We start from the raw sequence: 12,397 nt of genomic DNA on the forward strand, positions 1-12,397 counted from the left end.
CCAGCATGGGGGGAGAGAGGAAGAGAGTACCCCAGCATGGGGGGAGAGAGTACCCCAGAATGAGGGGAGAGAGTACCCCAGCATGAGGGGAGAGAGTTCCCCAGCATGGGGGGAGAGAGTACCCCAGAATGAGGGGAGAGAGTACCCCAGCATGGGGGGAGAGAGTACCCCAGCATGGGGGGAGAGAGTACCCCAGAATGAGGGGAGAGAGTACCCCAGCATGGGGGGAGAGACTACCCCAGCATGGGGCGAGAGAGGGAGAGAGTACCCCAGCATGGGGGGAGAGAGTACCCCAGAATGAGGGGAGAGAGTACCCCAGAATGAGGGGAGAGAGTACCCCAGCATGGAGCGAGAGAGTACCCCAGCATGGGGGGAGAGCGGGAGAGAGTACCCCAGCATGGGGGGAGAGCGGGAGAGAGTACCCCAGCATGGGGGGAGAGAGGAAGAGAGTACCCCAGCATGGGGGGAGAGAGTACCCCAGCATGGGGGGGAGAGAGTACCCCAGAATGAGGGGAGAGAGTACCCCAGCATGGGGGGAGAGAGTACCCCAGCATGGGGGGAGAGAGTACCCCAGAATGAGGGGAGATAGTACCACAGAATGAGGGGAGAGAGTACCCCAGCATGGGGGGAGAGAGTACCCCAGAATGAGGGGAGAGAGTACCCCAGCATGGGGGGAGAGAGTACCCCAGCATGGGGGGAGAGAGTACCCCAGCATGGGGGGAGAGAGTACCCCAGCATGGGGGGAGAGAGTACCCCAGCATGGGGGGAGAGAGTACCCCGGCATGGGGGGAGAGAGGAAGAGATTACCCCAGCATGGAGGGAGAGAGTACCCCGGCATGGGGGGAGAGAGGAAGAGATTACCCCAGCATGGAGGGAGAGAGTACCCCAGCATGGGGGGAGAGAGGAAGAGATTACCCCAGCATGGAGGGAGAGAGTACCCCAGCATGGGGAGAGAGAGAATACCCCAGCATGGGGGGAGAGAGGGAGAGAGTACCCCAGCATGGGGGGTGAGAGGAAGAGAGTACCCCAGAATGAGGGGAGAGAGTACCCCAGCATGGAGAGAGAGAGGGAGAGAGTACCCCAGCATGGAGGGAGAGAGTACCCCAGAATGAGGGGAGAGAGTACCCCAGCATGGAGCGAGAGAGTACCCCAGCATGGGGGGAGAGCGGGAGAGAGTACCCCAGCATGGGGGGAGAGAGTACCCCAGAATGAGGGGAGAGAGTACCCCAGCATGGGGGGAGAGAGTACCCCAGCATGGGGGGAGAGAGTTCCCCAGCATGGGGGGAGAGAGTACCCCAGCATGGGGGGAGAGAGTACCCCAGAATGAGGGGAGAGAGTACCACAGAATGGGGGGAGAGAGTACCCCAGAATGAGGGGAGGGAGTACCCCAGCATGGGGGGAGAGAGTACCCCAGAATGAGGGGAGAGAGTACCCCAGCATGGGGGGAGAGAGTACCCCAGCATGGGGCGAGAGAGGGAGAGAGTACCCCAGCATGGGGGGAGAGAGTACCCCAGCATGGGGGGAGAGAGTACCCCAGCATGGGGGGAGAGAGGGAGAGAGTACCCCAGCATGGGGGGAGAGAGGAAGAGAGTACCCCAGCATGGGGGGAGAGAGTACCCCAGAATGAGGGGAGAGTGTACCCCAGCATGGGGCGAGAGAGTACCCCAGCATGGGGGGAGAGAGGGAGAGAGTACCCCAGCATGGGGGGAGAGAGTACCCCAGAATGAGGGGAGAGTGTACCCCAGCATGGGGGGAGAGAGTACCCCAGCATGGGGCGAGAGAGTACCCCAGCATGGGGGGAGAGAGAACCCCAGCATGGGGGGAGAGAGTACCCCAGCATGGGGGGAGAAAGGAAGAGAGTACCCCAGCATGGAGAGAGAGAGTACCCCAGCATGGGGGGAGAGAGGAAGAGAGTACCCCAGCATGGGGGGAGAGAGGAAGAGAGTACCCCAGCATGGGGGGAGAGAGTACCCCAGCATGGAGGGAGAGAGTACCCCAGAATGAGGGGAGAGAGTACCCCAGAATGAGGGGAGAGAGTACCCCAGCATGGGGGGAGAGAGGAAGAGGGTATCCCAGCATGGGGGGAGAGAGGAAGAGGGTATCCCAGCATGGGGGGAGAGAGTACCCCAGAATGAGGGGAGAGTGTACCCCAGCATGGGGCGAGAGAGTACCCCAGAATGAGGGGAGAGAGTACCCCAGCATGGGGGGAGAGAGTACCCCAGCATGGGGCGAGAGAGGGAGAGAGTACCCCAGCATGGGGGGAGAGAGTACCCCAGCATGGGGGGAGAGAGTACCCCAGCATGGGGGGAGAGAGGGAGAGAGTACCCCAGCATGGGGGGAGAGAGGAAGAGAGTACCCCAGCATGGGGGGAGAGAGTACCCCAGAATGAGGGGAGAGTGTACCCCAGCATGGGGCGAGAGAGTACCCCAGCATGGGGGGAGAGAGGGAGAGAGTACCCCAGCATGGGGGGAGAGAGTACCCCAGAATGAGGGGAGAGTGTACCCCAGCATGGGGGGAGAGAGTACCCCAGCATGGGGCGAGAGAGTACCCCAGCATGGGGGGAGAGAGAACCCCAGCATGGGGGGAGATAGTACCCCAGCATGGGGGGAGAAAGGAAGAGAGTACCCCAGCATGGAGAGAGAGAGTACCCCAGCATGGGGGGAGAGAGGAAGAGAGTACCCCAGCATGGGGGGAGAGAGGAAGAGAGTACCCCAGCATGGGGGGAGAGAGTACCCCAGCATGGAGGAAGAGAGTACCCCAGAATGAGGGGAGAGAGTACCCCAGAATGAGGGGAGAGAGTACCCCAGCATGGGGGGAGAGAGGAAGAGGGTATCCCAGCATGGGGGGAGAGAGGAAGAGGGTATCCCAGCATGGGGGGAGAGAGTACCCCAGCATGGAGGAAGAGAGTACCCCAGAATGAGGGGAGAGAGTACCCCAGAATGAGGGGAGAGAGTACCCCAGCATGGGGGGAGAGAGGAAGAGGGTATCCCAGCATGGGGGGAGAGAGGAAGAACAGATGCTCTGCACTGGGGGTGTAGTGATGACCCTCTCACCCTCTCACTAGCAGGAGGACACGGCGCCCTCTGTTGGCGGGGGCGATGCGTACACCCTGGAGGAGCAGCGCAGGCAGGTGCTCGGGCGTGTGGATCAGCTGAAGAACAGAGTGACAGAGCTGGAGGGACAGCTGCAGGAGAACGCGAGCGAGGTGAGAGCGCGGCCCTGTGCAGGGTGAGGGCGGGGGGTATATGCAGGATCCTGTGCAGGGAGAGGCAGGGGGTATATGCAGGATCCTGTGCAGGGGGAGGCAGGGGGGTATATGCAGGATCCTGTGCAGGGAGAGGGAGGAGGGTATATGCAAGACCCTGTGCAGGGAGAGGCAGGGGGGTATATGCAGGATCCTGTGCAGGGTGAGGGCGGGGGGTATATGCAGGATCCTGTGCAGGGTGAGGGCGGGGGTTATATGCAGGATCCTGTGCAGGGAGAGGGAGGAGGGTATATGCAAGACCCTGTGCAGGGAGAGGCAGGGGGGTATATGCAGGATCCTGTGCAGGGTGAGGGCGGGGGTTATATGCAGGATCCTGTGCAGGGAGAGGGAGGAGGGTATATGCAAGACCCTGTGCAGGGAGAGGCAGGGGGGTATATGCAGGATCCTGTGCAGGGTGAGGGCGGGGGGTATATGCAGGATCCTGTGCAGGGTGAGGGCGGGGGTTATATGCAGGATCCTGTGCAGGGAGAGGGAGGAGGGTATATGCAAGACCCTGTGCAGGGGGAGGGTGGGGGGTTATATGCAGGATCCTGTGCAGGGAGAGGGAGGAGGGTATATGCAAGACCCTGTGCAGGGGGAGGCAGGGGGGTATATGCAAGACCCTGTGCAGGGGGAGGGAGGAGGGTATATGCAAGACCCTGTGCAGGGGGAGGCAGGGGGGTATATGCAAGACCCTGTGCAGGGGGAGGGAGGAGGGTATATGCAAGACCCTGTGCAGGGGGAGGCAGGGGGGTATATGCAAGACCCTGTGCAGGGAGAGGGAGGAGGGTATATGCAGGATCCTGTGCAGGGAGAGGGAGGAGGGTATATGCAGGATCCTGTGCAGGGAGAGGGAGGGGGTTATATGCAAGACCCTGTGCAGGGAGAGGGAGGAGGGTATATGCACGACCATGTGCAGGGAGAGGCAGGGGGTTATATGCAAGACCCTATGCAGGGAGAGGGAGGAGGGTATATGCAGGATCCTGTGCAGGGAGAGGGAGGAGGGTATATGCAGGATCCTGTGCAGGGAGGGGGATATATGCAGGATTCTGTGCAGGGAGAGGGAGGGGGTATATGCAGGATCCTGTGCAGGGAGGGGCATATGCAGGATCCTGTGCAGGGAGAGGCAGAGGGTATATGCAGGATCCTGTGCAGGGAGAGGGAGGGGGTATATGCAGGATCCTGTGCAGGGAGGGGTATATGCAGGATCCTGTGCAGGGAGAGGCAGAGGGTATATGCAGGATCCTGTGCAGGGAGAGGGAGGGGGATATATGCAGGATTCTGTGCAGGGAGAGGGACGGGGTATATGCAGGATCCTGTGCAGGGAGAGGGAGGGGGATATATGCAGGATCCTGTGCAGGGAGAGGGAGGGGGATATATGCAGGATTCTGTGCAGGGAGAGGGACGGGGTATATGCAGGATCCTGTGCAGGGAGAGGGAGGGGGATATATGCAGGATCCTGTGCAGGGAGAGGGAGGGGGATATATGCAGGATTCACTGCAGGGAGAGGGATATATGCAGGATCCTGTGCAGGGAGATGGAGGGGGTATATGCTGGATTCACTGCAGCTTCCTGTGCAGGGAGAGTGAGGGGGGGTGACTCGGCAGCTTCCTGTGCAGAGAGTGGGGAAGCAGGTATATGCAGGATCCTGTGTAGGGAGTGGGAAGGAGGTACAGTTAGGTCCGGAAATAATTGGACACTGACACAATTTTCATAATTTTGCCTCTGTACGCCACCACAAAGGATTTGAAATGAAACAACTGAGATGCAATAGAAGTGCAAACTTTCAGCTTTAATTCAAGGGGTTGAACAAAAATATCGTATGAAACGTTTAGGAATTGCAACCATTTTCATACACAGTCCCCTTATTTCAGGGGCTCAAATGTAATTGGACAAATTAACACAATCGTAAATAAAATGTTCATTTTTAATACTTTGTCGAGAATCCTTTGCAGGCAATGACTGCTTGAAGTCTGGAACGCATAGACATCACCAAACGCTGGGTTTCCTCCTTTGTGATGCTTTGCCGGGCCTTTTCTGCAGCTGTCTTCAGTTGTTTGTTCGTGGGTCTTTCTGCCTTAAGTTTTGTCTTCAGCAAGTGAAATGCATGCTCGATCGAGTTAAGATCAGGTGATTGACTCGGCCATTGCAGAATATTCCACATCTTTGCCTTTAAAAACTCCTGGGTTGCTTTCGCAGTATGTTTTGGGTCATTGTTCATCTGTAAAGTGAAGCGCCGTCCAATCAACTTTGCTGAATCTGAGCAGACAATATATTCCTGTACATTTCAGAATTCATCCGGCTGCTTCTGTCTTCTGTCACATCATCAATAAACACTAGTGACCCAGTGCCATTGTAAGCCATGCATGCCCATGCCATCACACTGCCTCCACCGTGTTTTACAGTTGATGTGGTATGCTTCGGATCATGAGCCGTTCCAAACCTTCTCCATATTTTTTTCTTCCAAAGATTCTGGTACAGGTTGATCTTAGTTTCATCTGTCCAAAGAATGCTGTTCCAGAACTGGGCTGGCTTTTTTTAGATATTGTTTGGTAAAGTCTAATCTGGTCTTTCTATTCTTGAGGCTTATGAATGTTTTGCACCTTGTGGTGAACCCTCTGTATTTGCTTTCGTGAAGTCTTCTCTTTATGGTAGACTTGGATAATGATATGCCTACCTCCGGGAGAGTGTTCTTCACTTGGCTGGATGTTGTGAAGGGGTTTTTCTTTACCATGGAAAGGATACTACGATCATCCACCACTGTTGTCTTCCGTGGACGTCCAGGCCTTTTTGTGTTGCAGAGCTCACCAGTGCGTTCTTTTTTTCTCAGAATGCACCAAACTGTTGATTTGGCCACTCCAAATGTTCCTTCCATCTCTCTGATGGATTTTCTTTTTTTTTTGCAGCCTAGGGATGCCCTGTTTCACTTGCATTGAGAGCTCCTTTGACCGCATGTTGTGGGTTCACAGCAACAGCTTCCAAATGCGAATGCCACACCTGGAATCAACTCCAGACCTTTTACCTGCTTGCATCATTTAACTGCAACTTTAATTTATTTTGGTACACAGCCGAAATAACAAAACTTGTATCAGTGTCCAATTATTTTCTGACCTAACTGTATATGCAGGATCCTCTGCAGCTTCCTGTGCAGGGAGTGGTAAGGAGGTATATGCAGGATCCTCTGCAGCTTCCTGTGCAGGGAGTGGGAAGGAGGTATATGCAGGATCCGTGTGCAGGGAGTGGGAAGGAGGTATATGCAGGATCCTCTGCAGCTTCCTGTGCAGGGAGTGGGGAGGAGGAATATGCAGGATCATGTGCAGGGAGTGAGGAGGAGGTATATGCAGGATCATGTACAGGGAGTGGGAAAGAGGTATATGCAGGATCCTCTGCAGCTTCCTGTGCAGGGAGTGGGGAGGAGGAATATGCAGGATCCTGTCCAGGGAGTGGGGATTAAGTATATGCAGGATCCCGTGCAGGGAGTTGGAAGGAGGTATATGCAGGATCCTGTGCAGGGAGTGGGGAGGAGGTATATGCAGGATCATGTGCAGGGAGTGGGAAAGAGGTATATGCAGGATCCTCTGCAGCTTCCTGTGCAGGGAGTGGGGTGGAGGAATATGCAGGATCCTGTGCAGGGAGTGGGGAGGAAGTATATGCAGGATCCTGTGCAGGGAGTGGGAAGGAGGTATATGCAGGATCCTGTGCAGGGAGTGGGGAGGAGGTATATGCAGGATCCTGTGCAGGGAGTGGGGAGGAGGTATATGCAGGATCCTGTGCAGGGAGTGGGAAGGAGGTATATGCAGGATCCTGTGCAGGGAGTGGGAAGGAGGTATATGCAGGATCCTGTGCAGGGAGTGGGGAGGAGGCATATGCAGGATCCTGTGCAGGGAGTGGGGAGGAGGTATATGCAGAATCCTGTGCAGGGAGTGGGAAGCAGGTATATGCAGGATCCTGTGCAGGGAGTGGGAAGGAGGTATATGCAGGATCCTGTGCAGGGAGTGGGGAGGAGGAATATGCAGGATCCTGTGCAGGGAGTGGGAAGGAGGTATATGCAGGATCCTGTGCAGGGAGTGGGGAGGAAGTATATGCAGGATCCTGTGCAGGGAGTGGGAAGGAGATATATGCAGGATCCTCTGCATCTTCCTGTGTAGGGAGTGGGGAGGAGGAATATGCAGGATCCTGTGCAGGGAGTGGAAGGAGGTATATGCAGGATTTTATGCAGCTTCCTGTGCAGGGAGTGGGGAGGAGGAATATGTAGGATCCTGTGCAGGGAGTGGGAAGGAGGTATATGCAGGATCCTCTGCAGCTTCCTGTGCAGGGAGTGGGAAGGAGGTATATGCAGGATCCTCTGCAGCTTCCTGTGCAGGGAGTGGGAAGGAGGTATATGCAGGATCCTGTGCAGGGAGTGGGGAGGAAGTATATGCAGGATCCTATGCAGGGAGTGGGAAGGAGGTATATGCAGGATCCTGTGCAGGGAGTGGGGATGAAGTATATGCAGAATCCTGTGCAGGGAGTGGGAAGGAGGTATATGCAGGATCCTGTGCAGGGAGTGGGAAGGAGGTATATGCAGGATCCTCTGCAGCTTCCTGTGCAGGGAGTGGGGAGGAGGAATATGCAGGATCATGTGCAGGGAGTGAGGAGGAGGTATATGCAGGATCATGTACAGGGAGTGGGAAAGAGGTATATGCAGGATCCTCTGCAGCTTCCTGTGCAGGGAGTGGGGAGGAGGAATATGCAGGATCCTGTCCAGGGAGTGGGGATTAAGTATATGCAGGATCCCGTGCAGGGAGTTGGAAGGAGGTATATGCAGGATCCTGTGCAGGGAGTGGGGAGGAGGTATATGCAGGATCATGTGCAGGGAGTGGGAAAGAGGTATATGCAGGATCCTCTGCAGCTTCCTGTGCAGGGAGTGGGGTGGAGGAATATGCAGGATCCTGTGCAGGGAGTGGGGAGGAAGTATATGCAGGATCCTGTGCAGGGAGTGGGAAGGAGGTATATGCAGGATCCTGTGCAGGGAGTGGGGAGGAGGAATATGCAGGATCCTGTGCAGGGAGTGGGGAGGAGGTATATGCAGGATCCTGTGCAGGGAGTGGGAAGGAGGTATATGCAGGATCCTGTGCAGGGAGTGGGAAGGAGGTATATGCAGGATCCTGTGCAGGGAGTGGGGAGGAGGTATATGCAGGATCCTGTGCAGGGAGTGGGGAGGAGGTATATGCAGAATCCTGTGCATGGAGTGGGAAGCAGGTATATGCAGGATCCTGTGCAGGGAGTGGGAAGGAGGTATATGCAGGATCCTGTGCAGGGAGTGGGGAGGAGGAATATGCAGGATCCTGTGCAGGGAGTGGGAAGGAGGTATATGCAGGATCCTGTGCAGGGAGTGGGGAGGAAGTATATGCAGGATCCTGTGCAAGGAGTGGGAAGGAGGTATATGCAGGATCCTCTGCATCTTCCTGTGTAGGGAGTGGGGAGGAGGAATATGCAGGATCCTGTGCAGGGAGTGGAAGGAGGTATATGCAGGATTTTCTGCAGCTTCCTGTGCAGGGAGTGGGGAGGAGGAATATGTAGGATCCTGTGCAGGGAGTGGGAAGGAGGTATATGCAGGATCCTCTGCAGCTTCCTGTGCAGGGAGTGGGAAGGAGGTATATGCAGGATCCTCTGCAGCTTCCTGTGCAGGGAGTGGGAAGGAGGTATATGCAGGATCCTGTGCAGGGAGTGGGGAGGAAGTATATGCAGGATCCTATGCAGGGAGTGGGAAGGAGGTATATGCAGGATCCTGAGCAGGGAGTGGGGATGAAGTATATGCAGAATCCTGTGCAGGGAGTGGGAAGGAGGTATATGCAGGATCCTGTGCAGGGAGTGGGAAGGAGGTATATGCAGGATCCTCTGCAGCTTCCTGTGCAGGGAGTGGGGAGGAATATGCAGGATCCTGTGCAGGGAGTGGGGAGGAGGTATATGCAGGATCCTGTGCAGGGATTGGGGAGGAGGAATATGCAGGATCCTGTGCAGGGAGTGGGGAGGAGGAATATGCAGGATCCTGTGCAGGGAGTGGGGAGGAGGTATATGCAGGATCCTGTGCAGGGAGTGGGAAGGAGGTATGTGCAGGGAGTGGGGATGAGGTATATGCAGGATCCTGTGCAGGGAGTGGGGAGGAAGTATATGCAGGATCCTGTGCAGGGAGTGGGGAGGAGGTATATGCAGGGTCCTGTGCAGGGAGTGGGGAGGAGGTATATGCAGGATCCTGTGCAGGGAGTGGGGAGGAGGTATATACAGGATCCTGTGCAGGGAGTGGGGAGGAGGTATATGCAGGATCCTGTGCAGGGAGTGGGGAGGAGGTATATGCAGGATCCTGTGCAGGGAGTGGGGAGGAGGTATATGCAGGATCCTGTGCAGGGAGTGGGAAGGAGGTATATGCAGGATCCTGTGCAGGGAGTGGGGAGGAGGTATATGCAGGATCCTGTGCAGGGAGTGGGGAGGAGGTATATGCAGGATCCTGTGCAGGGAGTGGGAAGGAGGTATATGCAGGATCCTGTGCAGGGAGTGGGTAGGAGGTATATGCAGGATCCTGTGCAGGGAGTGGGGAGGAGGTATATGCAGGATCCTGTGCAGGGAGTGGGAAGGAGGTATATGCAGGATCCTGTGCAGGGAGTGGGAAGGAGGTATATGCAGGATCCTGTGCAGGGAGTGGGGAGGAGGAATATGCAGGATCCTGTGCAGGGAGTGGGGAGGAGGTATATGCAGGATCCTGTGCAGGGAGTGGGGAGGAGGTATATGCAGGATCCTGTGCAGGGAGTGGGGAGGAGGTATATGCAGGATCCTGTGCAGGGAGTGGGGAGGAGGTATATGCAGGATCCGGTGCAGGGAGTGGGGAGGAGGAATATGCAGGATCCTGTGCAGGGAGTGGGGAGGAGGTATATGCAGGATCCTGTGCAGGGAGTGGGAAGGAGGAATATGCAGGATCCTGTGCAGGGAGTGGGGAGGAGGTGTATGCAGGATCCTGTGCAGGGAGTGGGGAGGAGGTATATGCAGGATCCTGTGCAGGGAGTGGGGAGGAGGTGTATGCAGGATCCTGTGCAGGGAGTGGGAAGGAGGTATATGCAGCTTCCTGTGCTTGTGACCCTCATGCCCTCCTCCCCACCGCAGGCAGAGATGGAGCGCGCCCTCCTGCAGGGAGAGCGGGAGTCTGAACTCTCCCAGTTGCAGCAGGAGCAGAGGCTGGTCCAGCACCTACAGGACAGTCTGTCCAACCTGGAGACCAACATCCAGAACGAGAGAGACAAGGTACTGCACCCGGGGGGGGGCACCAAGCTCTCACCCCCGTCACTGCCGGGGGGGGGCACCAAGCTCTCACCCCCGTCACTGCCGGGGGGGCACCAAGCTCTCACCCCCGTCACTGCCGGGGGGGCCGGCCGCATGCCAGGCAGCATCAGCCGGGTTACACACCTCTTATTCCTGTGGCTCCTCCCCGTTGTGATGTCACTGGGTGCTGGGCAGAGTCTTGCACATGTAGAGTGCCCTCTCCCTCTTTCCTTATTGGTCCTCTGCCAGGGAGGGGGTGTGCACCGGGCTCAGGGAACACTTGGGTTTAACACACACCACCATTTAAAGTCCCCGTTAAAAAGTTATAGAATGGTTATATGGGGTAATAGGAGGAGTTATAGGGAGCGGTTATATGGGGTAATAGGAGGAGTTATAGTGAGGGGGTATATGGGGTAATAGGAGGAGTTATAGGGAGCGGTATATGGGGTAATAGGAGGAGTTATAGGGAGGGGTTATATGGGGTAATAGGAGGAGTTATAGGGAGGGGTTATATGGGGTAATAGGAGGAGTTATAGGGAGAGGTTATATGGGGTAATAGGAGGAGTTATAGGAAGTACACTACGGGAGGGGGTATATATGTGTGTACACTATGGAAGGGGTATATCTGTGTACGCAAATCGGAGGGTGTATATGTGGGTGTACGCAATGGGATGAGGGGGGTATATGTGTTTGCACACTATGGGAGGGGGGTATATGTGTGTGTGTACACTTGGAGGAGGGGGATATATATGCGTGTGTGTGTGTGTGTACACTATGGGAGGGGGTATATGTGTCTGTACACTATGGGAGGGTGTGTCTGTGTGTGTGTGTGTGTATACACGTGTACACTATGTTAGGGGGGTATATGTGTGTGTACACTATAGGAGGAAGGGGTATATATGTGTGTACACTTTGAGAGGAAGGGGTATATGTGTGTGTACACTATGGGAGGGGGTATATTTGTGTGTACACTATGGGAGGGGGTATATTTGTGTGTACACTATGGGAGGGGGTATATGTGTGTACACTATGGGAGGGGGTATATTTGTGTGTACACTATGGGAGGAATGGGTATATGTAGGTACACTATGGGAGGGGGTATATTTGTGTGTACACTATGGGAGGGGGTATATGTGTGTACACTATGGGAGGGGGTATATTTGTGTGTACACTATGGGAGGAATGGGTATATGTAGGTACACTATGGGAGGGGGTATATTTGTGTGTACACTATGGGAGGGGGTATAAGTGTGTACACTATGGGAGGGGGTATATTTCTGTGTACACTATGGGATTAAGGGGTATATGTGTGTGTGTGTACACTATGGCAGGGGGGTATATGTGTGTGTTCACTATGGCAGGGGGGGTATATGTGTGTGTTCACTATGGGAGGGGGTATGTGTGTGTGCACTATGGGAGTGGGTATATATGTGTGTGTGTGTACACTATGGGATTAAGGGGTATATGTGTGTGTGTACACTATGGGAGGGGGGTATATGTGTGTGTTCACTATGGGAGGGGGGTATATGTGTGTGTTCACTATGGGAGGGGGGTATATGTGTGTGTTCACTATGGGAGGGGGGTATATGTGTTGTTCACTATGGGAGGGGGGTATATGTGTGTGTGCACTATGGGAGGGGGGTATATGTATGTGTACACTGTGGGAGGGGGGTATATGCGTGTGTATACTATGGGAGATTGTGGGTATATGCGTGTGTACACTATGGGAGGGGGGTATATGTATGTGTACACTGTGGGAGGGGGGTATATGTGTGTGTACACTGTGCGAGGGGGGTATATGTGTGTACACTATGGGAGATGGTGGGTATATGCGTGTGTACACTGTGGGAGATGGTGGGT

At 55.4% G+C, this 12,397-nt stretch overlaps 1 protein-coding gene across 19 annotated transcripts in view; it reads left to right on the forward strand.

Annotated features, from left to right (window-relative positions):
- Positions 1-12,397, forward strand: part of PHLDB1 (pleckstrin homology like domain family B member 1) — a 128,572-nt gene that overhangs the window by 75,962 nt on the left and 40,213 nt on the right. For 17 of the 19 annotated variants that reach the window (XM_075604170.1, XM_075604176.1, XM_075604179.1 and 14 more), the window contains 2 exons: positions 3,065-3,205; positions 10,382-10,519. In XM_075604170.1, coding sequence (XP_075460285.1) covers positions 3,065-3,205; positions 10,382-10,519 — 279 coding nt within the window. The remainder of the gene's footprint in view (positions 1-3,064; positions 3,206-10,381; positions 10,520-12,397) is intronic. The other 2 variants (XM_075604174.1, XM_075604181.1) reach the window with 1 other exon arrangement.

This window comes from Ascaphus truei, chromosome 6 (genome assembly GCF_040206685.1).
Source record: "Ascaphus truei isolate aAscTru1 chromosome 6, aAscTru1.hap1, whole genome shotgun sequence".
Lineage (NCBI taxonomy): Eukaryota > Metazoa > Chordata > Amphibia > Anura > Ascaphidae > Ascaphus > Ascaphus truei.